This window comes from Mus caroli, unplaced genomic scaffold, assembly GCF_978045245.1.
Source record: "Mus caroli unplaced genomic scaffold, Mus_caroli_1 scaffold_11, whole genome shotgun sequence".
Taxonomy (NCBI): Eukaryota; Metazoa; Chordata; class Mammalia; order Rodentia; family Muridae; genus Mus; species Mus caroli.
The window spans coordinates 61,910,539-61,937,444 of NW_028227266.1; the positions used below are offsets into that span (position 1 = coordinate 61,910,539).

The 26,906-nt window shown below is 42.9% G+C and overlaps 1 protein-coding gene across 2 annotated transcripts in view; it reads right to left on the reverse strand.

Annotated features, from left to right (window-relative positions):
- Positions 1–26,906, reverse strand: part of Map2k5 (mitogen-activated protein kinase kinase 5) — a 214,873-nt gene that overhangs the window by 157,831 nt on the left and 30,136 nt on the right. For both annotated transcript variants that reach the window (XM_021172645.1, XM_029481666.2), the window contains 5 exons: positions 22,670–22,739; positions 18,364–18,404; positions 17,361–17,428; positions 9,117–9,165; positions 1,437–1,501 (listed from right to left, as the gene is read on the reverse strand). In XM_021172645.1, the coding sequence (XP_021028304.1) occupies positions 1,437–1,501; positions 9,117–9,165; positions 17,361–17,428; positions 18,364–18,404; positions 22,670–22,739 (293 nt within the window). The remainder of the gene's footprint in view (positions 1–1,436; positions 1,502–9,116; positions 9,166–17,360; positions 17,429–18,363; positions 18,405–22,669; positions 22,740–26,906) is intronic.

Genomic DNA, 26,906 nt, shown 5'->3' on the forward strand with positions numbered 1-26,906 from the left:
CTTAATTTCAGACCAACAATTCATCTTATTAAACTGTCTATAGGAAAAATAATCTAAAAGATGAGCATACATTCTTTTCTTCTGCTTTTGTTTTATTTTTTAAAATTTTTTTGAGTCATGGCCACACACTGTTGCATATGCTGGCCATTAACACATCATTAAGTTCACGCTGACCTCAGACAATCCACTTGCCCCAGCATCCTGAGGACTGACCAACATAACTAAAGAGTGTTTTGTTAGTTTGTTTGTTATGTTTTTGTTGATGGTGAGACAGGGTTTCACTGCATCTCTGGCTTTCCAGGAACTTGTTATATAGACCAGGCTGGCCTGGAACTCACAAAACCCCACATGCCTCTGGCTCCTGAGTGTTGGGATTGAGGGTGTGCACATGATATGGAGCCCCGCTTAAGTTCTTAAAGACCTATGTTCTGGGGGAGGACTCGCAGCCTGGCTGCACCTGGGGACTGAGGCTGAGGAGATAACTAGATCATACGACTTGAAGGACTTCTTCATTCCATGTCCAGTTCCATGCCAAGGCAGCATCAGTACACAAGGATGTGCTGGGCTCACGAGGATCCAATCAGAATACAAATTAATTCTTTTATAACCCCAATTATTTTTAATATTACAGTAGCTACAGTCAAAGCACAGCCCAGTGCAGTGTGGGGCTGGCGTGTGTGGAAGAAAGCTCTGTTACCCTGAGGGCTTTCTTACAGAGGATGGATTTGTTAATTCCTAGTGGAATATTTTTCATACACCACTGCAGACTATTAAGTGCCACATATTACATTATGTAGTTTAAACTTTGCACTGCCGTGAGAGGGACTTCCCTGTCGAGAGAGAGCTGTTTTTTATGCTTAGCATTTTTTAATATGAAAATGAACAGTCCTTTAGGGTAAGATCGCTGCAACTGGAATTTGGGAGAGCTTTCTCACTTAACATATTCATCAGTGTGTGTAGGGACTCTCTCGGTGGGGGTGGGGGGACACGAGAGGGCAGGAAGCACAACAGGAAGAAGCATTTTAATAACAGTGTCAGCACAGGGCACAGCAATGGCACTTATAAAGTTTGGCATCCACTGGGCATAACTGTGAGCAGGCGAGGGACCAGTACAAGGTGAGAACAAGCTTCCAAAACTAATAATCAGTGATGGTTAAAGAGCAAAGGCGAGCACACGCTAAACTTCAGGCACACCTGCTAATGGTGGACTAGCCACCACCCACCCAGGAGAGATGCAGACTCAGAAATATTAAAAAGGCAATATAAATGCATTTTCAGGCAATTCCCGAGAAAATTGAAGCTGTCTTGCAGAATTCCAGTGTCAAATGTGGAAATAAAGCCTAAGTGGTGGTGCTATGTAAACCTCTGCTATGAGGGCCCTGGGTCCCCAGTACTTGGCGAAGTAAACAGCAAGTTTAGACAGAATGACTACTCACTTGTAGACTGTGCCTCCGTTGCCATGGCCAAGGGTGTCTCGATACCGTATGTCTTGTTCATTCATCTCCACAGGAAAGAAAGAAAAACAAAAAGGGTGTCATGCTGCGGATGGAAATGTCAAGGAAAGCAACTCTAGGCCATAAACAACAAGCAGGCTGGGTCATTCCAAGTTCAGCTGCAAGAACGAGAGGATCAATACAACATTTGCTGTCCAATTTATAAAAGACGATACCAAGGGACAAAGTGATGGAAAGTTTAATGACAATTTGTTTGCCTGGGTCATTTCATTAAAGTTTGATAAAAGGTGTCAAAATGGAATGATATAACATAGCTCAGAAGGGTCAGGTCAGAGATACTGATAGGAGAGCGGTCTCCAGCAGAACTAACTAATGCCAAGCGGCAACACACACAGGGCCCAGGACCAAAGTCAAGCTCGGGACATGTCTGTGTGACACAGACACACACACACACATACACACAAAGTAATCTATGCATGCAGTGTAAATAAGCCAGTCCCCAAAAACTCCTCTGGTGATCCTATAATTAACATTGAACAAACTAACTAAATAATGTTTATCATGTTTTTAGAGTACAAAGAGCTTTTCTTTGCAAAGGATAAATTAGTGCATAGCAAAAGCTGAATAGAAGTCATATTATGCTGGTAAATGGCAAATCACAGGCCTACAGAGAACACGGTGAGCATGTGTTTAATATCAACTAATGCTACTCCTGTAACTTAATGTACAAGACGTCATGTTTCCTAATTCTACAAAACTTACACCAAGAACACCACTCTTCTTGGTAATTGTATCTGGCAGGTAAGTTGTGTAAGCACCCACAAAGTAATGTTTTCAAGTCTTTAAGGTACCCCCTAAATAATCATTTATCAAATGATTTTAAGGCTAATCTGACTCCATTTGATATATTCAGTAATTCTTTAGGCACTGGTACAGTTGCATAAAAATTAACTGCCAACTTTATTCACCAAGTAGATTTAATAAAGGTATTCTTTTCCACATATCTAAGGCTCGGGGAAAGGAAGCCCTGAAAAAAATCAATTTCTAGGGAATTGCACTACCTTGCATTGGGCAGAAAATGGATGGAGTCCTTAATTCAATATCACTTGGAAAATAATAGTTTGCTTTTGGACCATTATTATGGTAAAGCTTTAAATATCTGCTCTGTTCTAAACTCCCACCAACTGAATAAAGCAAGAGCTACATTTATCAAGGGAGATAGTTTTCTTCTATGCATTTCTGCAGTTGAAGCTTCAGAGGACTGTGATAATTAAGTGTGTGGTGCAAGCAAAAGCGACAGCTTCCTTGCCAAGCCATTTTGCCAGTTCCTAAAAGAGTATCGACAGACTCCTGTGTAAGGGTCAATTCAGCACCAGATTTAATTGTTGTACTACCTGATTGATGCAATTTACAATCAGCTAATTGCAATATTTAAGGTCAGTGGAAAAATGTTGGCAGACAAGTCAGAACAATTGCCAACTGCTTCACTATTTGAGGAAAACTTTGTTCTCCATGACCTTTAAACTACTAATATAATAAAATGATATTTTACCCTGTAGAAAAGATGTGGCATGAAGGAAAGAAAGCCACATTACTCTGGACTTAAATGGCACCTTTTCCAACAGCATTAGCAACAGCAGCCCAGGAAGTGAGCTGAGATGCTACGCCAGCAGGACTGCTGCTTGCTTCACTCTGATTGATGAAGGGTTCATAAACAGCAGTGTCTACTGGCAGGTACAGCCCGCTACCAAGCCAATTCCCTGAGAGCATTCCTCTAGGTAATCTAAACATGCCTCCAACAAACTAATTTGCACCATTAACTTGCCTAACAAGATACATTCTCACTGTGGCTCGAAGTAAATTTCTAGGAGAGAGGAATTTCACTTGGTCAAGTCCACAAATTCTGAATTTGCAGCACTGAGATTAAAGGGCAGTTGGGAAGTAGGCCTATAACACAGAGGCTCTGGGCTAACAGTTGTGATCAAGTCCTCCCCACAGACAAAGGACAAGGTATGGGTGTCTCTGACCATTTATAATCACAGCAGTACTCACAAAAGAGGAGTGGCCAGTATCATGCATGTCAGCCTCATTAGGAAAATGGGGTCATATTATAGGGGAGGGGCTTAGAGGCTCATGAGGGAGGTGGGTGGGAAGTCAAGGGAGGCGAAGCCTGATGCTGCATGTGTATATGAGTGAGTGCTAAAGCTTAAGATGAAACCAAGGAATCCCCCAGGTACTGAGGAAGACTACGCAAGATCACAGACACAGAAGTGGTTCTGAATTACGGGTCTAAGAGTGTTTCTTTAAAAGACAACATCCATATGAAATGATGTATGCTGTTTCAAGGTATACGAGTCTTTGCCCAGCAAATGAATTGATGGTATTTCTTTTTTTTTTCTTTTTTCTTTTTATAATATTAAATATAAAACACCAATGGCTGGAGAGATGGCTCGTTGGTTAAGAAAACTTGCTGCTCTTACAAAGGACATGGGTTCTAATCCTCAACCCACACTGGGAGGCCCGTGATCACCTGTTCCTCCAGGTCCAGAAGAACCTGATGTTCTCTTTTCTGATCTCTGTAGGGACTGCATGCAAATGGTGTACATACAGACATGCAGCCATACCCACAAAGACAGATAAATAAAACTGCCAGGCATGGTGGGCACTCCTTTAGTACCAGGAGTAGGGAGGAAAAGGCAGGGGGATCACTGTGAGTCTGAGGCCAGCCTTGTCTACATAATGACTTAGAGGCTATCCAAGGCTATCTAGTAAGACCCTTTCTCAATAAACAAATAATACCGCCGGGCATGGTGATGCACACCTTTAATCCCCGCACTCGGGAGGCAGAGGCAGGTGGATTTCTGAGTTCGAGGCCAGCCTGGTCTACAGAGTTCCAGGACAGCCAGGGCTATACAGAGAAACCCTGTCTCAAAATACCAAATAATAATGATTAATAATAATAATAATAATAAAACCTATGTATATATCTGTATCAGATTCCTCTTCTGTTTGCTTATGAGGTTTCAATTATAGCATATAATGTTTTTAAAAGCACAAGCTTCATTTGCTTGTTTTAGGAGACAGTGTCATGAAAGGTCAAGTGGGTTTGGGTTTTTGTTTTGTTTTTTTGTTTGTTTGTTTTGTTTTTTTGGCTGTTGTTTTTCTTCCCCCACTCCCCACCCCCCACCACCAAACTCCCCTGGCCTTAGTCCCCTGAGTCTGGGACTTGCAGGCTCATGGCTACCATATCATGTAAAAAACAAAGGCTACTGAAGCCGAGCTCATGAACTGAATTAAAGAAAAACAGCTTGAAGATTTCATACATAATATAAAACTATAAAAAACTAGCTAGTAGCATTTTTGTTATTTATAATTAGATAAGCGCATTAAATGAACTTTTCAAAATGAAGCACAGAAATTTTGTTTAACAAGAAATGGAGGCAGGATTCCTAAGCCTACAGAGGGATTCATGTGACTAGGGTAGTTAGGACCAAGTATCATAGAAGTTTAGTTCTATAGCATTTTAGGACCATTGAACCCAAGTCACTTTATAACTTGCCAATCAGTACTCTAGTTCAACATTAGCACTGTGTCTCTGGTGCAGTGTGGGGACATTGACTGCCAACAGTCATTGTGCACAGACAGGCAAACCACTGACCGAAAGGCAATTTTCAAAGTAAATGTCATTTATTTCTAAGGAAGGAAAATTTAAAAACAAAACGTGTAGCTCAAGTACTAGAGAGATGGCTGGTTGGCAAAACGCCTGCCATGTAAGCATGTGGACTTGTGTTCATATCTTCAGCACCCACATAAAGTGGGGCACGGAGGTGCACACCTGTGCCCTCAGGGCCAGGAGGCAGAGGGAGATCATCTTCAGAGTTTGCTAGCAAGCAAACGAACCAAAACAGCAAACCTTCGGTTCAGGGAGAGACCCTGTCTCAAAAAATAAAGTGATCACCAATAGAGGGGGGCAGTTCAGCCAATCTTTGACTTCTATGTGTATACACAATGCCATGCATGTACATGCATGCATTACTCTTCATGCACACCTCACATGGTTTTCAAACTGTACAGATGTGAGACTGGTTTTTATTAACTCGATGAAGATGCTAGTTTTTAATTATAATTGATTTTCTTGGTTTTGACTGTAAAATGCAAAGCAGCAGTAAAATAACAGATAGGAGGGAAGAAGAGCCCAGGAGTCACAGTCACTGCATAGCCACAAACAGGAATGACAGGGACTCCTCCATTCTGCTTAAGAGAAGCAGGGGTGAGAAAGCAGCAGGGCTAGCAGCCAGCACTGAGGCCCGGCTATGTCTGGACAGAAAGAGGGACTCTGCAGTTCTGACTCAGTCGCAGCTTCATTTCTGCCTCAGGCTTCACAATAGAGAAGAGTGCACCATGCTGGGGCTGAGTGGGTTTTTAAAGATAGTTTTTACAGCAGATTCCTACCCTCCCCAGGTTACGGAGTTTTCTAAAGGCATCTGAAGGTCTAGAAGCAATGAAGGTGTGGTAGGAAAGGGACTGGCCAGTATGACTTCTCAGAGTGCTAACCTGGCCTTACCAGCAGCAGGAACTATAATCACGCTACAAAACCAAAAAACCAAAAGAGAAACCACTTTAGAGACACTGAGGTAAAAGCCATAGGTCTGTGGAGTGACTACTGGCTATTTTATAAAATTCTCTGAATTGACCCTCCGGGTTCTTCCCAAGGCAGTTTGAAACCCAGGCCCAACATTAGACAGACAGCGCCACGCTGGACTCTGGGTGGGGAAAACATACTCTAAAAATATTACAATGAGTCTGAGTCAGAGGTCTCAGAAAGACAGGCCCCAAATAGCTTTTGATTTATTTATTAAGCTGGAGAACTGGAAACTCCCACCAAAGAGTGTTAACAAGAAAAGAACATCTCTGTACCAAAGACTAAAGGAAAACTTTTAAGTGGTTCTTGATTTAACATATTAATGAAATTAATGGAGACAGCCAAATGGAATTTAATTATGGACTAGCAAAGAATATGTTCTTTGTTTATTGTCTGGCTGTGTTAAAGAGAATAAGTATGCATTGCTTATAAATCATTAAAATAAAAATGCTCAATTAATCCTATCTTATATGTAAAAGCCTGACAGAACTGAGTCCTAGCCTGAGACTTTTGCTTCACAAATCGAAGCAATAATGGTTTCAGAAGGCGTCACACTCTATGAGCAGACAATTGGGGAGATTTAGTAAATCCCACTTTATAGAGCAGAGACTAATCGGAAAACACAAGCCAGTCAAATGTTTCTTATGAACTGTTGACACTCTATCAATGCTGAATCAATTGGTGGCATTTACTCTGAGTGACAGAAAAGAAATAAATATTTATATCACATAACCTATATCAATGAACCCAGGCAGAAAGCTATTTCTAACCTGTCAATATTTGATTATCTTGAAGAATCATGTCCCTTTCTGTTAATGATTAATATGAATTCCTTATGAAATCTAAGTGGAGGCTAGTGGGAAGGCAAATCATTATTAATGCTTGAGAGCTTAAACCACTAAAATAAAACTACATCCAAGTGTTCAAGTATCGTTAAATGTGACTTACACCTTCTGTAGCAAACGGTGTCAGTGTTCATCCGTGAGATTTACTGATGCCCACGCCACCCTCGGTGCCTCACTGCAATGCAATCTCACCTTGCTCAGCTGCTCCACAGCACCAAGGGAGGCCGAGGACAAGCAGGTGTCTGAAAGCTTAAGAGGGAGCAATGCCCTTCCTTGTCTCTCATCTTTATTTATCTTACTGATTTATTTTTGAGCAAAAGTAAACACAAGATAAGCTTACCTTTAAAAAGAAAAAGAAAAAAAATCTGCCACATTGTTTACTGTGGGGTTAGCACATCCCCAAGAGAAAGCAATAAACAATAGTTAAGTGTCAAAAACCATTGCTGTGCCAATCTCCACTGCAGAGACCCTCGTAAGTGACACTACTCTGATATTTGTGGGGCTCTATTTGTCATCAAAGCAGAAGGGCATTTCAGAATGCTGATGTGGTGCGTGCGTGCTTGTGTGCATGCGTGCGCACAAGTCAACATGAAGTGTTTTTCATTTAGGAAAGAAGACTGTATGACAGGCTACTTATTCTCCACTGCCTAGGTTGAATAATGTAGTTAAAACTTCTTAATTTATGTCTATTTTGAAATATATTTTACGGCTGAGAAACACAAGTGACTTGTCCATAAACTGTAATTAGTAACTAGAATGCAAGCAGGCTGAACATGTGTCTGTACATGGCCTGGCTCGGTGTCCCAGCTTTGGTGCACATTGCTGCCAGTGTGAGTCAGGCACAGGGGAGCCAGCCAGACCTCAGTCTACGCACACCTTTGGTGCTTCAAGGCAAATGCTATCTAACATTTGGAGGCTGACAATATAGCACCGGCTCAAAATGTTGGAGGAGCTGGGTTTGATCCCTAGCAAGCACAACCTATCGCAGAATTTGAGACTACCAGAATTAGACACACAATCAACACCATGCCAGATTCTCTTCCACTGTACGTGGAACATTTAAGAACTAGAACTCACACACACTGACTGACAGACTGTCAGAACCAGATCAACTCAATTTTTTGTAACTCTTCAAAAGACTGTGTGCCATGCTTCCAGAAGTTCTGTTTTAGGGCGCACGTCTATTAGGTGCAATGTTACAGGTGCTATTAAAGGACACGCGTGAGGACCCCTCTTTGTCCTCTTGACATGCTGCACTACAAGTCTTTGATTCATGAAATGCCAACGAGGCTTGGAGAGGTCAGCGTGCGAAGGCACTGAATAAGCATCTGAGATAATTAAGATCTCAGCCTTCGAAACAGGGACGGAAGTGAACAGCAGTTAAGAAAATCAATAAGAGTCTTTTATTTGCAGTGACACAGATGTCTCAGTCAATAGAGCCTAATAGGCAGGCTTGATCGCAATGGACAGGCGCTGCCTGGAAGGCTATCAAAGGGCTTCACTGTAACAAACATGAAAACGCATTTATGTTGCTACTGAGGAATTGCAGCCCCTGTAGGTAGCTTCATTCACCAGTGAATGTTTAAAAGTACTATACTATTTCAGAAATGTTCGTTTACTTGAATCAAAATTAGTGAAAAATCAGTGGCTCGCAGGCCTCTTTGTCCTTCCCTGGCTGGGTTGGGTCATTCAGTTTCAGATGGCCCAACAAACAAGTCAAACCAAGGTTCCCTGAAGCCCAGGGACACATGTGTCACGGTCTGACCGATCTGGCTTCAGTCCCCACAAAAGCCAAGGCTGGTCTCTGGACAAAAGAGAAGCTAAGGCTGGAAAGTCACAGTTTTCTCCTTCGTCCCCAGAGATAATGAAAGAAACAGTCACTTCCAAACCCAGGGCCCTGTCAGCCGCCAACGGGATGACGACTTGTTCCGAGCTGATTGGCTTCTTTACACTGAGACAGCAGTGTGGCTGTGTGCACAGCGCCTCAATCTGCTGGGAGTGGAACCCATTATCTCAGGTTGAAAAACATGCTGCAGATTGTTCTGCCAATCAAATTAAGCTTAGGCATTCATTTATGACAAGAAGAAATGTGCAGACTCTTCATCATTCAACACTATGGCTACACTTTGGACAGCGACAGTGCTACTCTGGAGTTTAGTATGCAACAATACCTACCTGGCCGTTGGCCAGTATCTTTCTCAGTTCAGCTGAGGACTTCTTCAAGCTGCAAAGAAATGACACTGTCAGTGGCAAGGTAACCAACACCTCTCAATACTACTGCAAATTCCAGACCTTGCAAGGGGGGAGGATGTGGCTCAGGTGGCAGACTGTTTGCTGAGCACACATCCAGGCCCCGGGGTTGATCCTCAGTACCAGGCAAAGTGTGGTGGCACACATGGGTAATCCTGAGGAACAAGAGGGACAGCAAGCAGTTCAAGGTCATCCTTAGCTACATCAGGAGTTGGAGGCCAGCCTGGCTATATGAGAACTTGTCTAACAATTAATAATAATAATAATAATAATAATAATAATAATACTCCAGACCAAAACATCCCTTTTCTAAGAAGGTTTTGTTGTTGTTGTTAAGTAACTGGTAGAATGCCAAAGGTTCCATGGAGGCCAGAAGCCCAAGGAGTCTCCAGAGTTAGGAAGCAGACTACGGAGAGGGGCGGAAGCACCTCCACAATGATTTTATGTGACTTTACACTTGTGATGCACAAAACACTGGATGCTTTTTCAAGAATATTCTCAGGCAGCAAAAAATGACAGCACTTCAAGCATCATATGATAGACAGGTTACGCTCTGGTCTCTTGCTACAGATAAGAGTTATGCACTTAACTTCCTGGAAACAAACATACAGTAACCACTGTCAGCAGCTATGGGATCTGGGACCCATTGCCTCTCCTCTTGGAAAGTCGATACTCTTTCTATAAAATAGGCAGCATATCTGTATTATAGGTAACCAGACAAGTGAGACATTACCGAACAGCACTGTGTGTACACTACAGGCATAGTTTTATTAGTCAAATAATAAACCAAGGCTGCCCTCTCTTTCTTTTGCTTCCCTAGGAGACTCAGCTTCCATGATTACACAGTGATTATTAAAGTGTTCTCGGAACATATATGACTATGTGCTACCTAGTTAGAGTGAATCCTACAGGCCCTGACCACAGTACTAACTCCAAGCAGTGCGGCCTAGTAGGATGTTTAAGTTTGTTGGGGGCGTGCTCTCCACAGAGACTGTGAAATATCTACCTGCTTTGATTTCTCTGCCTCTCTCACCAGGAAGTGACCGGCTTGTTCCATCACATGGTGCCACTGTGAAATGCTGCCGTTTCACCAGGCAGAAGTCAGTGAGACCAAACTGTGGACTGAAACTCTATACTGTGAACCAAAATAAACCTTTCTTCTTTATTAGCTCAGGCATTTGTTACAATAGCAGAAGATAATATATTATGCAAACATTTCTGCAGATAGCTTAGTCCTGTTTAGTGAAAATGCTTAAGAAAGAGCTCCGAAGTTCTCAAGCTTTACTTACAAGAGGTTAAGCCTCCACAGCCACCAGACTAAGTAGCAAGGGTTATAAAATAGCACCTCACAGGCTGGAAAGATGGATCAGCGATTAAGAGCACTAGATACTCTTTCCAAGGACCCAGGTTTTGTTCCCAGAACCCACATGGTGGCTCACATCTGTTGGAAACATCAGTTCTAGGGGACTCTGACTCCCTCTTCTGGCCTCTGTAGGCACTGCATGTATACGGTACACGGACATCACACATGCAGTTAATGCACTAGAACACAAATGGATGGATGGATGGATGGATGGATGGATGGATGGATGGACACACCTTCTAAAAATAGACAGATAGGAAGGTAGACAGGTGGGTGAATAGACGGACGTATAGATAGATAGATAGACAGACAGACAAACAACCTTTAAAAGAACACTACCTCCCTAAATCCTAGTCTTTGAAATGTGAAGCTGGCCATTTCTATCCTTAACTGTCCACTCTATATTCTCTCTGCCAGATAAAATCCCCATCTGCTCATTACCAGTGTGGCTCTTTCCTCCCCTACACTCTCACCAGAACCTGGAAGCTCCAGAACACAGACCTCACCTCATTCTATCATGCTCTATTCCTTCCTTGCCCCTGAGCAACCAAGTGCTAAGTGTTCAAGAAATGGTGGCTACTGTTACTCTGTGGCAGGTGTAGTGGTAACATGAGAAGACATAAAGAGCAAAATATGTCAGGAAGGAACAGAGCTCAGGACCTAATCTGAACCACACTGGCATTCCACATGGCATCTTCAATATGATCTTAGACTCAAGCTGGCTTTCTGATAATCATTCTCTCTAAATACTCCTTACAATTCTGCTGTGGCCCAACACAGACTACTGAGCCTCAGTTCCCACACTTTTTAAAACTGTCTAAACTATGCCTTCACCTAAGGATTCTAGGCTGATAACGTTCTCCAGAGGCTGATCAGCCCAGGGGAACAGTCAAGAATTTTGTAGACTGGAACTAAAGATGTAGTACATACCAAAACGTGAACAGCTGCCTCAGAACCAGTCCAATTACTAACTTGGTCATGCAGCTCATTTGAAGAATGCTGAGCAATGGCAGACACTGTAGCCTCGTGAGGTACCTCCACAAGAACTACACTCCTTCATGTATGCTTATTATTCCTAACTTACAGAGAAAGGACACAGATCCTGTCTAAATTCAGATTAATACACACACACACACACACACACACACACACACGAGTCTGAGAAATAGTTACGTCTTTGTATTTCCATAAATGACTCCCGATTTGATAATTCTGCTTATTGTAAAGACACAAGCACCCAAACAGAGCTTCCACTGTGCTCTCTCCACAGATAGTCCATTATGTCATAAGCTTAAATAATAACACTTTGATTCATGGCCTTTACAAAATGTCTTTCATCCAAGAAACAAAATATGATTCCTTAACAGAGCTTCATCAATCTTATGCTAGCAGTGGATGGACAGAGAGCTTAATCATCCTCATTTTACAGAAGGAGAAAGCCAGGCTGTTTAGAAAGACCTCGGCAGTGGGACTTGAATCAGTAATTATGACCTAGGAATACCATGTGGGTTAATAAGCTCAGTCTAACAAATGGTCATTCCCCATGCCGAAAAACGACTTATACACGGAAAGTAACAGGAGGGAACTGACCCCACTGACAGGCCAGCATCCGGCCTTGCTCATCTAGTTTAAAGGGAAGGGAGAGCAGCGCTCGGAGGCAGAGCGCAGGTTTAACACGGGTGGGGGCTTAGTTTCACGTCTTAGCATGAAAACCAAAAAGTGTCATCCAGCAAATTTGTTCTATACCTATACCCTGGTTATCCAATATTCCATTTGTTCTTAAGAACCTGAGTTACCAAAAGCTCTTTTTAAAATGTACATAATTGTAACCTCACTATAACACTTGAGAAAAGACACCGAGATATCCAAAACATAAAAGAATAAAAAGAGAGGGCCATGGGCTAGGGAAATGGCTGAGGGGTTGGGAGCACTGGCTGTTCTTACAGAGAATCTAGGTTCCATTCCCAGCTCCCACAAAGAGGCTCATGACCACCTGGAACTCCAGTTCCAGGGCATCTGACGCCCTCTCTGGGCTGTCGGTGTGTCTGGGCATGCACATGGTGCACAGACACACCGACACGCATAGCACCCACAAGCAGTTTCTGTTAAGGTAGAGTTGGACATGGTTGTTCACATCTACAGTCCTAACACTCCAAAGATTGAGGCAGAAAGACTGCTCTGGTTTCAAGGTGAACATAGATTGCATGGTGAATTCTGGGTAAGTCTGGTCTATAGTGCAAGATGCTGTCTCGGAAACTAAAAAGAAATATGAAGTAAGGGGACTAGGAATGATGTCATAAATGCAGAGTAAGTTGAAAGAACTCAGCTGAGAGAAATCTGAATGTGGATATAAGTATACACCCAGTCACTCACTCACCCCAGCAAGCATGGCGTACCACACCTCATGCCCCGGGCTTGCAGTGGGTATACTGCAGTCACTGCCTGACACCAATGAGCTCCCTGCTACAGACAAAAGAAGCAGGGCAAGATACAGGAGTCCACACGGGGTACCTACTATAGCGTGGTGGGTGGTTGGTAAAGAAGGCAATTTGGTCCTTGAAGATAGTTAAGGTTAGCCGGATTGAGAGAGAGGGTGAGGAAGAAAAGAACGAGGCAGCAGCAGAGAGATGCACAGGCTCAGTAGTGAGAGGGACCACGTGCTCAGCAGCAAGGCTGCAGTGTGCACATCACCTAAGGCAAACTCTACCACTCAAGACCTGTGGGAGGCGGGGGGTCTCACTTCATCCTGAGGGCATGAAGAACACTCAGAAGTTCCCAAGTAGGACACAATGCCTCAGAACTTCATCTGGATCTTCCAGTTTAGAGATGGTTTATTCCTGAAGAATCCATGAGTTAGAGCCAGGGTCCTCGGTGTGTCAGTGTTGAGGGCCTTCAAATGACTCTAGTGGGATGTGCTTATGTCAATCAGAGGGGGGAATCTCAAAGGGGATCTTGATACCCAGTCTGTCTCTGTCTCTCAATCGTGACAGTCACAAGGAGTCATTAGCACACCTGTCCAGAGTCATTAGACCTTCAACCCCCCAAAAGTTAACTAAACTTTTTATCTTAACAAAATGGGCTATGTCACTATTTCAGGTATTCGATTATAGTGAAGGAAGACTAATACAATTAGTAAGGATGTCCCAGCTAAGGTAGAAGAGATTGACAAGAGACTGTGGAGATTCGCTGGAGCATCTGTGCAGCCAAAGGGATGCTGCAAGTGGGCAAATGTAGCACTCTTGGGAAGGTACAGGCTGCCGTTAGGATGAGAAAGAAGATGACAGGAAGAGCTAACTTGAAGAAGGAACAGTCCCATTCTTGGTGCAAAACTCAATCTTTACAAGTGGGTGCGGAAGAGTGACAAATCCCAGCTCAGAAAGGAAGAACCTCTTAAGATGTATGTGATGAAAACTAAGGGCAGCCTTGACCCAGGAAGTACATCCCTAGCCTAGGGTTGTTGGGAAGAACCCAGATGTCTGTTTGGCAAAGAATGGGAGCCAAGGATGAAAGAAGGGCAGGGTAAGGCTGTGTTTGCCCTCTTTCTGCTCCCCACAGACAGTTTCTACCAACACCGGGCTTTGCTTGCCCTGTGCTGCCAGAGCCCTCTCTGGCTCTCCAGGCCAGGACAAGAACGGTAGGCACTGATGGGCCTTCCAAGTCCCACATGACCTGCTCCCATCTGCATCCTTCCCTTCCAGCACTTGAGTTGCTCTCCCCAACTTCCCACACCCCATCCTACCCCTCACCTATCCTTGTGCTCCTGCCAAATCAACCTACTTACAAACATGTACACAAACATTCACCTTTAGCTGAGATGTCTGTACTGTAATGTAACTTGGTCCTCCTTGTGCATCAGGTCTACATGGAAGCAATCAGTTTCCCCAAGGAGCCAGTGGTGAGTATTAAGTTCAAACAGAAACATGTTCCTGACTAGTGTTTCTCTCTGCATGAATCTGCTTCCTTTACAACACTATTGACACGTCATACTCCTAGGACAGCAACTAATGAGTAAGAGATACTCAACAAATATCTGCTGATTAGCTTTCAACCTGGGGCACAGAACATGGCCAATGCAGGGTAACATTAAAACACCCATAGGACTTTTTCAATTAACATTCTTCCATTACAGGAACCACTATCCTTACAATCTAGGAGGCTGCCATATCCCTTAGTGAAGAGGCCAAGATGAAATGTGAGATAATCAGGTGGTAAAGTTCCATCTGATCCAAGAATCTTACTGTACTCCATGAAGAGACATGACAATTTTTACACCAAGCTAATCCTCACTTGCAGGGAAAGTAACACTGTTTCTATGATTTGAAATCTTTTCAGCCGGGCATGGTGGCGCACTCCTTTAATCCCAGCACTCGGGAGGCAGAGGCAGGCAGATCTCTGAGTTCGAGGCCAGCCTGGTCTACAAAGTGAGTTCCAGGACAGCCAGGGCTATACAGAGAAACCCTGTCTCAAAAAACGAAAAAATAAAAATAGAAAAATAGAAAAAAGAAAAAAGAAAAGGAAGAGAAAGAAAGAGAAAGAAAGAAAGAAATCAATCAATCTTTTCAATTCTGTTGAAAAGTATAATCTAAAATACCAGGGGAAAGCTTGACTTCTCAGGGCTCATTGGCCATCTGTGTGCACATCATCTTTTCTGGGATCAGTGGCACCAGTGAACTGTTCTGCCTTCCAGGAGCCCTGTGAACATGCAGTCCTCTATCTCTACGCCTCTAGTCTGCAAGACTGGGGCTCACACGTCCAGGCAGTATGGAGCCAGTGCACGCAAACCAGCATCTGGCAGGTCCAAAGCCCTCTGTGGAGAAGCAAACACCTCCCCCACAGGACCAGGCAAAGGCCGCGCTGGTGTCTAGCTAGCTAACTGTACTTTAAGATGGAACCGACTGTTAATGAGACGCCTTTTAGAGCCTGTGTTCTCAGCAGGAAGGCTACTGGGTAGATACTGACACCACAGTAAAGTATCCAGGGAAGCAGCCGTGGGGGAGGAACCTAGTGGAAGGACCTTAGGTCACCTGGAATTGTGGAGAAAGTGTGGTGGCACACACCAGTAATCCTAGCACTTGGGAGGATGATGCAGGGGGACTGCCATGTTTGATTTCCACCTGAGCTAGATAGCAAGAGTCTCAAAAATTAAAGGAAAAAAAAATACAAGCAAGACCTGGTTCAGTGGTTAAGAGGACTTGCTCCTCTTACAGAGAACCTGTTTTGGTCTCCAGCTCTCAGATGGAGCCTCATTGCCATCTGAGTAACTCCAGTTCCAGGAGCTCCGACCACTTCTTCTGGCTTCTTGGGGCAGTGGTATACATATGTTACATACTAATACATACACACAAACACTCATACATATAAAATGTTTCAATTAAAGACAATAAAGAAGAGAGCAGGAGCATAGGACCAGAGTCTGTGGCTCCGGTGTTAGGTGCACTCACTCTTGCACATGTCCCCACCATGAGGCAAGTGACCGAAAAGGTATCCTCAACCACTGCCTGGGCCAGGCAAGATGGACTCTCAACCTCTAAAACTGTAAGCCAGAGTCAAACCAGAAACCCACAGGTAAAGACCCAAGACTGCACAGAGGAAGACAGAAGGATGTGAAGGGAAAGCAGAAGCCTAAACTGCACCTCACCCTGTTAAAGGCTGTGCACACACTGACTGAAGCCCCAAAGCCAGGGCCCTTCAGTGCAGGATGGAAGAAGCTCTTGTGGTTCTGTCAGCTTTCCAGCCACATTGTGACTGCAATACAAAGCAAGCACCTCCCAGCATCACAAGGTGAGGAATGTCTACAGGCAGACTAACTGAACACCTGAGCATTGCCATATTGTAGCAGTTAAATTGGGGGATAAAAGAAGACTATGAAAGGCTTAAGATTTGTCCCAGAGTCGGGTGACGCTAGCATGAAGTGACAAAAGCGATCTTCTTGATACAGTGGTTTTAATCTCCTGGACAATGCAAGATGCCATTAATGAGCAGCACTGCCGGTCTAGTTAAATGTCACCATTTGACTCTTCCCCTGACTCTGTCTGGTAAAGATGCCAGCAGATAATGACACTGTCAAAAGATGGGCAAGCAGGAAACAATAAGAATCACACAGTTTGTAACTGGATCAAGACTTGAAACAGGCTATATAAATAATTTGGAGACTCGGGAAAAACTACTTAGAACAGAATTAACTATTTCACATGTCAATTTCATCTTTGAATCTTTATTACTTATTTATCTATTCTGCATGGGTGTGTGTGGTATATGTGTGTTTGTAGGGGGTGTGTACACATATCTATGCACATGTGGAAGTCAGAGGTTCATGTATGAGATCTTCCTTAATGAGTCGCAGTCTTATATTTTGTGATAGGCCCTCTTACTGGACTTGTAGCTCATGGATTCAGCTAGGTGGCTGACCAGTGAGCTCCTGGGATCTGCCTGTCTCTACCTCCCCAGAAGCAGAGTCACGAACATGCGGTGCCACATCTGGATTTTAGATGGGTGCTGGGGATCCAAACTCAGGCCCTCACGCTTGCCCGCAGGCGCTTTATTAACTGAACCATCTCACATGTCTCTAATTTCATCTTTATTAACTGAACCATCTCACATGTCTCTAATTTCATCTTTCTAGATTAAGTCTTCTTTCTCTACAGTCAATATGTAGCAAGAGCTATCTAGCTACTCAAGTTTTCTTTACAGCCACCTATTCTTTTTATCTTACAGAAAAGACAAGTGTGTTACACCAGCATCTTCCCAGCCCACAGCCACCTGGACAGAGGAGCACAGCAGAGCACACGTCCCTTGTTTGTCCTTACCTATTGCTTGGAAGCGAATCTGAGACCACAGGGCTGGTGTGTTGAGATGGCCCAGCCCGCGTATTCACCTATAAGTGAAGAGAGAAGTCGGGTCAGTCCCGTGTGCTGGGGACACAGTTCTAATTAGCCTATAATTCAGCGCACAATGCTCATCTCACTATGAAGGTTAATTAGCATGTTGCTAGACAGACCCACTGCTGGAGTATATTCAGTATACAGGCTACAGATGTGTACAATCTGTACATTACATAATCTGATATCCCTGGCACTATTCAAATACTTAAATAGGGGAGAGAGAGAGAGAGAGAGAGAGAGAGAGAGAGAGAGAGAGAGAGAGACCTCAGTTTGCTATCTACAGTGACATAAAGTCAGGCTGCCCATGCAAGCACAGTAAGCTCTTATCTGGTGTTAGTAGCAACCCTCAGGATGCCACCCCTTCCGGCTCTAGAACTGCATCCCATTCACTAGAAAATGAGGTTCAAGTAATTAATTATAAAACACTCGAGCCTAATAAAATAGCCACCTTTTCTTTCAGATGTGAAGCCTTGAGCAGAAATTCAGAATTTAAAACATGCAGAACAATGAGGAGGCATTAACTAGACATGTTTTCCAAGCATAAATATGTGGAGAGAAGAGGGAGGGCAGCCTGTGTGCAATATGCTTACGAGCTTAATTAATCACCACAAGGAAGGCTGTGTTCTCACTCAAATAAATCTTAGTGGACAACAGACCCCAGGATCATCCTGGAAAAACTGACCAACAAAATAACTCCAAGTCATTGAAAAAATACAGCACCAAAGGCCAGGATCCACATACATACACATTGTAAGCAAATACAGATGTGGCCCTTCCACTTCCACCACTCAAAAATGGGGGGCGGGGGAGAGGAGAAAGATTGCTTGTCAGAGCTTGAGAAAGTGCAGTTTTATTTGACATTTCAATAAGTGGAACACAGCATTACAAATCCATCTAACTTTACTGAAACAATTATTGAAATTCGTACCTTCAGGCCATGTATGTTCCGTTCCCCAGGAGGCTTGCAGGCTGAAACAGTAATTGACTAAATTGTAGAACACATCAGGGCCATTTACAAATTTGCTCAAAATGAATCGTTTAAAAAGAAATGAGGGTGACACCAAAATTAGCAGAGAGAAATGATTGAAAAGTGGCCCCCAGACCCAAGGTGGGAATTATGAACTGGGTTTTTAACGTGCAGGAGTGAGCGTTTATAAATGCACAGAGCTTTCTGACACCACTTCGTATGAATTCCAATTTCTGCTTAAAACACACCAAAACATTAGCCGAGCTAGAATGATGAGATTCCTCTCGTGGCTCAGATGTCTGCAGTCTTCTCGCTACAGAACTGCACAAGGCAGTCAAAGGGCGTGCTAAACAGCAGGCTTCTGCTTTTGTTGCTTTGAAGGCATGGAGGGGTGGAGAAAGGGTTCTTGAATGCCAAAAAGACTGCTGGGAACTCCAAGATGGAATATGCAAGACTGAGTACGTTCAAGTCTTATAAAGTCATAAGCAACTGGACTATTTAAACAGATATGTAATTTAATGAGGTCTCCAGAAAATCTTCATGTCCGTTAATACTTAGTTCTGAGGGTAACAGAGGACTAGGAAACCTGCTCGGGATTTCCCAGCACCACCGTGGGCTACAGTGAGGTATTTCTGGTCCAGCAGGTGCTTCTTCATCACGTTTCAAACACAAGCTCCCTAGCCCTGTTCTAAACCAATTCTGCCCAAACACTAGAGTGTCCTACAGCAGGCTGTTAAGGGGCTGTCAACTCTGTCTAGAGAAGGATGAATTTGATTTTGTTTTCTTTTTGTTTCTTGACAACAGAAACCAAGCTGCTTAAGAAGACATGCATTATAATTACAAGGTATGGGGTTCACTTTCACTTGGGAACTTCAAGTAAATTTGAATTTATTGTGTTATTAGGGCTGGAGAGACAGCTCAGTGGTTATGAACACTGGCTGCTCTTCCAGAGGACCCAGGTTCTGTTCCCAATACCCACATGGTAACTGACAACCATTTCTAACCCTAGTTCTAGGGGATCAAACATCTCTTCTGACCTTTTCCAGTTCCCACACACTCATGGTACACAGGCACACACATACACAGAAAATAAAATGAATATATATTTTTAAAGAATTTATTACATTAATATTCCAAAAATACATAAACATGAATAAATGTTTTTATATTTTAAGCGTATAGGATACTTAATATATTAAGATTCCAAATCTTCTTTCCTTAAAATACAAATTAACAAAACAGCGGCTGCCTTCTTCTGACGCCCAGCCCTGGAAGCCTCAGTATTCCCTCAGACGACTGCCTCTGCGGTAATCTGTGCAGGCAAATGGGGGTGAGCCAAGGGCTGAGAAGGCCTCCAGCTGTCTTCTCTAACCTCAACACTGCTTGCTTCTCAACTGCCCCATCAAGCCTTTGTGACTAGAAATCTAAACAGCCATGTCGCATTCAAAACCCCAGCAACCTCATAGATCCTGAAGTTCAGAAGGCACTTACTATAATGCTAACCAATTTTCATACTTATTAATATTTAACACAGCTCTGAGCCACAGGGAAGACTTGGCCATGAACTAAGACTGGAATGCTATTCAAGGCAACAGTGCTCCTTGAAATGAGGAGGATATGTGATCAGAGTAAAATCTTTGTCTCCAGACCCAACAACTTGCTCAGCCTAAAGATTCTTTTTGACATGGGTCCTAGGCACAAACCCTTATAGGGCTAGAGAGCCTCTCACCAATCAGGAAGACCCAGGGACCCTTTTACCATGCCCACATTCTAACTACACTGTCCAAGTATGCACATCTGCTGTTGTGATAAACACCAAGACCAAAAAAATGCCTTGGGGAGGAAAGGGTTTATTCTAGCTTACAGGTTACAGTCCATCATCTAGGGAAGCCAAGGCAGAAACCTGGAAGCAGGAACAAAAGTAGAGGCCATAGAGGGCTGTTCACTGGCTTGCTTCCAGGCTCATGGGCAGCTACCTTTCTTAATACAATCCAGGATCGTATACCCAGGGCTGGCACTGTAGACATCAATCAGAAATCAAAACCTGACAGTCTAATGGAGACAGGCAGTTCCTCAACTGAGATTCCTTCTTCCCAAGAATCTCTAGTTTGTATTAAAATAAAACCTGAACAAATATGTATTTCATCACATGGGTCCTCTACATCTGTAGTGAGGTAGTCAGGTACCAAACAAGACAATCGAAAAGAGCCCAAAAGATCTGAGTCACAGCACAGAGAAGGGGATGAACTACCATTTTGAAATTCTCAATGTGGCCTGGAGAGACTACATTCAATGACATATTAAGCCACATGGGTTAGTTATGCCAGGGATGCAGATTATCACAGCATGTCATAGCTGTGTCTTTATAGCATTAAATTAAACCAGTGGTCCTCAGCCTTCCTAATGCTGCGACCCTCTAATACAGTCCTTCATGTTGTAGTGATCCCCAACCATAAAATTATTTTCATTGCTACGTCATACTGTAATTTTACCACTGTTATGAATCATAACATAACTAAGACAGCCCTTGTAAAAGGGTTGTTTAGACCACCAAACGGCTTGTGAGCTACAGGTTGAGCACCACCGCACAAAACCCCTCAAACTCCCTTCACACACCCACTAGAACTTGACGTTATATGCCTTTCCCAAGAAACAAACTGTAATTTAAGCACCTTCTCACTCGCAGTATACTAAATGCTTAGTTGCTGTATAGCTCTCAGGCTACTTAAGAGCCCATACAACGGAAGGAGAAAAAGCTAACTGTGGAACTCCTGGGAGGGACAGAAAGGAGAGCTGAGGTCTCAGAATGGCTGCCATCACCAGGGGGTTTAGCACAGGAATAGCCTTGCTGACAAGACTGCCTGGACAGTGACAGGGAACTGAACTGAGAAGAGTTCCTGTGGAGAGAAGGAAACTGTTTAGTGTAAGGAAAAGCCCTCCAGCCTGGTGACTAGATTCTCTGGGATTGCCATAACAGAGCTCAGAAGCAATGGATAGAGATTTTCAGCCTGTAAAACACTATTCTTTGTGATGGAAATGATTTTTAAGTTTGCTCCAACTCTAAAGTCACAGAGAAAACAAGGAAATAATCTGGGTCACTGTCAGGAGGCATCTACAAAAGCACGGCAGTCTCTCTGTTTCCCTGTTCAGTCAAGCGCCACAGAACGCGATTAATCATACTTTTCTTTTGAATGACCACTGATCTTAAGTAGCACAGTTTTATCCTTTTACTTTGCCCTCCATTAAGTTCTTACTAATAATGAAATAATCCCCCTGGTTCTACTGCCCACGAAAACGCCCAAAGAAGTAGATTGCACTTGAACCCGGATCTCCTCCCTAGCTGGCCAAGCCAACTGCCTTTGAGACCATCCCTGCAATAGAGCCCAGTGGTTAATTGAGCCATTCAAACTTCTGAGTTACAGGTAATGAAAGTCTAAAATGTTTAATTGGAAAACTCATACCATGATTATCTGTACAGTATTAGTTAACGAAGTGAGTTTAGCTTTTAATTATTTCAATTAAGCTATTTCTAGAAGAGTTACTTAGAGGATTTCCTGGTCTGTTCCATTAGTTAGAAAACATGGATTTCAAGTGGTGCAAAAATCATGGTTAAAAACTTACTTTGGTATAACTAAGTCACTCTTTTCACCACTGTTCAAATTTTGAGAGGCTATTTACACAAGGAACACTCACAGCCAGTACAAGGCTAGCATTGCCCACCCTAAAGGAGGGATTCACTTAGTCTCACCCTCATCTGCTCATGTAAATCAACTGCCACTGAAGAAGAGGGTCCCACTAGTTTTGAAATACCTCCCCCATCCCAAGACAAATATCAAGCTCTGCCCAAAGCCCTGTCCCTGAGCCCCATTTCTCACAGCCTCCACACAAGCTAACAGGTCTCATCTCAACAGCAGCCTTCACCATCATTAGAGCCACAAGTCGTAAGTCCAGAACTAAAGCCAGCCATCTGCCTTGCTTTAGAATCATGGGGACTCCCAAAGAGTTTTTTAAGCGAATGTAAGTATGCACTTCAAAAACAAAAACCAATCTAGTTAGTTTAATTTACTCTAGTAGATTAGATATATTATCTGCTATAACTATAATGTAGCTTGCAATCCCCCATGATAATGAATACTTCTTTTGTTTTTTTTTTTCAGATTATGAGCTAAACATCATGCTATGTGCATTTAAACCTTTGGAAAGCATAGCTGGTGATCAAACAGTTTGCTGAAATAATCACTGTTGATTAGAATTTGTTCAACATTACCTCTTGGAAATATCTGCAGCGGCTCTATTAGCTGGCCATTTACTTGCTGTTCCATTACTGTGGAATAATACTGCAAAGAGATAATAGAAAGAGATTACTCAGTAATGTATGGACACTGGGACAGACACTTACGGGCTGTTTAATTCATGGTACTCTTGTAAATGGCTGGTATGCACACATCAGCCTTGAGTACACAGTGTCTCTAGTTGCACATCAAAATTGCTACAGTGAATGTATTCAAGATTTGGAAGTCTAGTAGGGGGTTATCGTCCATACCACCATTTATCTTTAAGACTAACAGTATTAACTAAGACCCCATGTTAGTATTTAACATACTTTAAAATGATATATATTTTAAATCATACAAAAAGCATTTTATAGAAATTACTCAAATTGCTTCTTGTGCTTTTCCTCTGAAATTTGTAAAGCAAAATGAATAGGCTCAATATTTGGCTTGAATTCACGTGTCAGTCAATCAAACACGCACATGTGTGTATGAAGCACAGAGATAATAGGACTGAAGTTGAAGAGACTGCTGGGACCAGTGAACAACATAGTACTCAACCAAGGACAACAGAACTCCCATGTTAAACAGTCTCCTAACAAGTCTACTTCTGATTCGTAATTTGGCTGTAGGCACACTTTAAGATGGATCAAAACTTACTGTAAATTCTAGGCACATAAAGCATAAGGTCTTGAGTAAAACAACAGCTCGCTGTCCCTCATAAAATAAGCCCAAAATACTAAGCACACTTTTTCCTGGAACACTGCCTGTTCCACCTATCTGCCTATATGTGGAGATGGCTTCTGTACCTTTTTATACTTCTTTAAGCTGAACAAATAAGAAAATAATGTTCATGAAGAAAAATACCTACAATGAAAACCACTGACTAGGCTTAAAATTGTTTTTTTTTTTTTTTTTTATGTGTATGGGTATTTATGTGTATGCCTGCATATATCTACCACTAGCATGCCTGGTACCTGCAGAGACCAGAAAAAGATCTGGCATTACAGATGGTTGTGAGTCACTGTGTGGGTGCTGGGAATCAAACCCCAGTTCCCTGGAAAGGCAGTCAGTATTCGTAACCACTTGAGCCATCTCTCCCGCCCTGACTTTGTGCTTTAAGGGCTTATCAAAAGCAGGACTCTCTCTCTCCCTTTCTCATTTTTGTTGTTTTTCTATTTAAATATGCACATACCACTTAACTACGACATTTTCAGGAAATTCCTGAAATTTGATTTTTACTAACATTCTAAAAAACCCTTCTATCTTGGGGCTGGAGAACTGACTTTGCCGTTAAGAGCACTGACTGCTTTTCCAAGGGATGCTCTTCAAGATGACTCTGTTCAATTCCCAGCACCCACATGGCAGCTAACAACCATTTGTAATTCTACTTCCAGGGGACCTGACAAAATAGCAATGAACATAAAATAAAAATAAATTTAAAAAACTGGAATCTTTTTATTGGTGTTATATACATTAAGGTTATTTTAGAATCAATCTTTTTCCTCCAAAATATGCAAAGGTCTGAATATTCTGCATCACTGTGAAGATCAGAAGCTGAGAAAGCCAAGGCTTTCTGCTCTGCACTGCAAGCAAGGAAGGTGAAGGTGACCGTGGGGGCAGGGGCAGGAGGGACAGCTGGCTGATGACCAAGATGCACACAGCCCTCCTGCAATGGCTTCCAAACTGTAAAGGAAAGCAATTCTCTCTTTCTAAGGACCTAAAAACTTAAATATGCACAGCGGAAAAATGTGCAAATCATGCTGGAATACACTAGGGCCACAGAGGCTGCTCCCGAAAAGCCGAGAAGTACAGTGCGCTTGCCATTACTCACACGGTGACGACAGGTAAGTGAAATATCAATCATGTCGGCTGTCAACCTTTCGGGACAGCAATAACTGTTAACAAGTAGTCTGGAAAAATTGTCCGAAAATGACTTGTCCTCGGCAGGCACACAAGTACTTGAGGTTTCCGTGGAAAATTAAGATGCCAGTGGCTATTTGGAACATTGCTCAGGTATTCTTTTTAATGGGAAATTTGCCGGTTATTGATCCACAGCATGTACCCTTGCTTCTGGAGGGCTGCAAGCAACTTTCCAATCAGTGGCTGTCAAAGAAATCCCTGCCTTTTTATACTGATACAAGACAGCGCTGTGGCCATGCCCATAGTTACTGCTTTTCTTTAATTAACTGCTATGTACAGTAGGTTTCTACTTTGCTATGGTCCTAGAAATCAGGGAAAAAAATATCCTTATGCTTTATCTAACAAACTAATTATAGAATGGTCTGAAACGGGCGCTTGGGGTCGAGTCTGAGAACAAATAACCTCGAGTGTGAGGGTCAGAACAGGTGCAGTGCCTTTCCCTACTATAAAACCTTGCATGCATGAAATTGACCTGTTTTCCAGCTTTATTTATTTACCCCCCAAAATAAATAAAAAAGGCTTTCACTTTCATCTTAGCACTGTGCCAAATCAACTGGAAAACTGCATATATGTTTGTAACCACTGTGAAAAATTTAGGCAATGTATACCCAGCTCTCCGTACTATGATTAACAGAGTCCCGCTGCAGTGATACACACTGTGCTGATTAAGACTTTCCTTTCAAACAGTTAATTAGGCTTTACTTTTACTTTCTTACAGCTCTCTCAAACCCAAGTGCCTTTCCCCTGCTGACATATTAGGCTAGAGATGGACAAACACACAGAACTGGGTAGCAACCAAGCCCATGGTGTGAACCCACTGTGAGCTCGTGGGCCACTGCTGCCTATGTAGCACTCCCTACAGGCAAGGGAAAAACTCAGGGCATGTGCAGGACATTGGCACAGAGCACTCTCACCAGGCTATGAGGCTGCCAGGCTGTTAGGTCTGTTGCTGCCCAGGTGAATGATAAAGGCGCTTGAGGGCTGGAGGGCCCATCCCTGGGAACCTCACACTGGCTGTCTCCTGACCCATGGCACCAGTGGGGTAATGCTGCCTTGCCTTGCTGTATCTCACTCTGCTGAGATGTAAGATGGAGTCCAGCCAGAGGAGTGCTGTAAGCCTCACAGAGAAATAGCAAAGACCACAACTAAACCACTGGTTTTAATGAAGTCTGGCCCTCTGTCTTTGCATCCTCCTCCTCATTTATTCTCTCTCATTTTGTTCTAAATAGTAATAAAATCGTCAGTGATGGCAGAGACAAGTCTCTGGCTTGACCAAAACAAAAAGAAAAAAGCAAGTCCTAACAGAGAAGACTAGACCTCAGACACCAAGACAGCTAACATGAGTTGAACAGAAAAGTCACAGTGTGGTCATCTACCACGTGTTGGCTATGTTTACTTCAACATATGATCTACACACAGTAGGTGTTTGTGAACTGTGTACTGACTAAAATGGGGCTGGACCCTGATTCTACCAGTCACTACTGTGCACAGCCCTCAGAAAGTCACCCAACCTCCTCAGGCATTGTGGCTTCCAAAGGAGAGTGAGAATGTTTGCCGTATCACCCAGGTTACTGTGAAATCCCAGCTAAACAGCAGCAGCACGAGTGAAGGACTTACATACAGAAACTACAGAACAGGTGCCCAAATGAACCCCACAGGCAGCAGTTAGTGCGCTTGCTTCAGCTGTCCCTCCCATAATCCATTACAAGCAGTAATTGCAGCAATAATCAATATGCTAACCAGGTAAAAGATTAATCAGTTTTACGATAGCTAATGGAATCTCTAGCACCAGGCTTGGATCGGGTTCAGAGTCTCTCTGAGATGTTCTTTAAAGCCCTTAACAGTTTTAATAAGAATGTGGCAGAGTTTAGTGTAGTTATCCAAAAATACAATTAATCTCCAAAGGAAGGCCAGATTCAGCAAAGGACAACAAGTACAATTGCTTCCTGTGCTTGCAAGTTTATCAAGCAGTGTCCCTATTTGTTATGAACCCAATTCTAATTATAACAGCATAATTCAATCAATAACTCAAATTTTAATGGAAATCTATGATATTAAAAAAGAAAATCAACAACCTGAATTCAAAACAACACAGTTTAATATTACAAGCCTTAGATTCTCTATGAAGGGGGACAACCCTCAGCCCCACAAATGCCTGTACATGTTGGACTCAATACTGAATACTTCATACATTTTTCTAATTTCCCATACATCTACCCTAATCAACTGTTTAATAGGTGAGACAAATGGCTTACCAACAAGCATAGGTTATTAGTGAACAATAAAAAAAGTTTTTATTCTAGTACAATG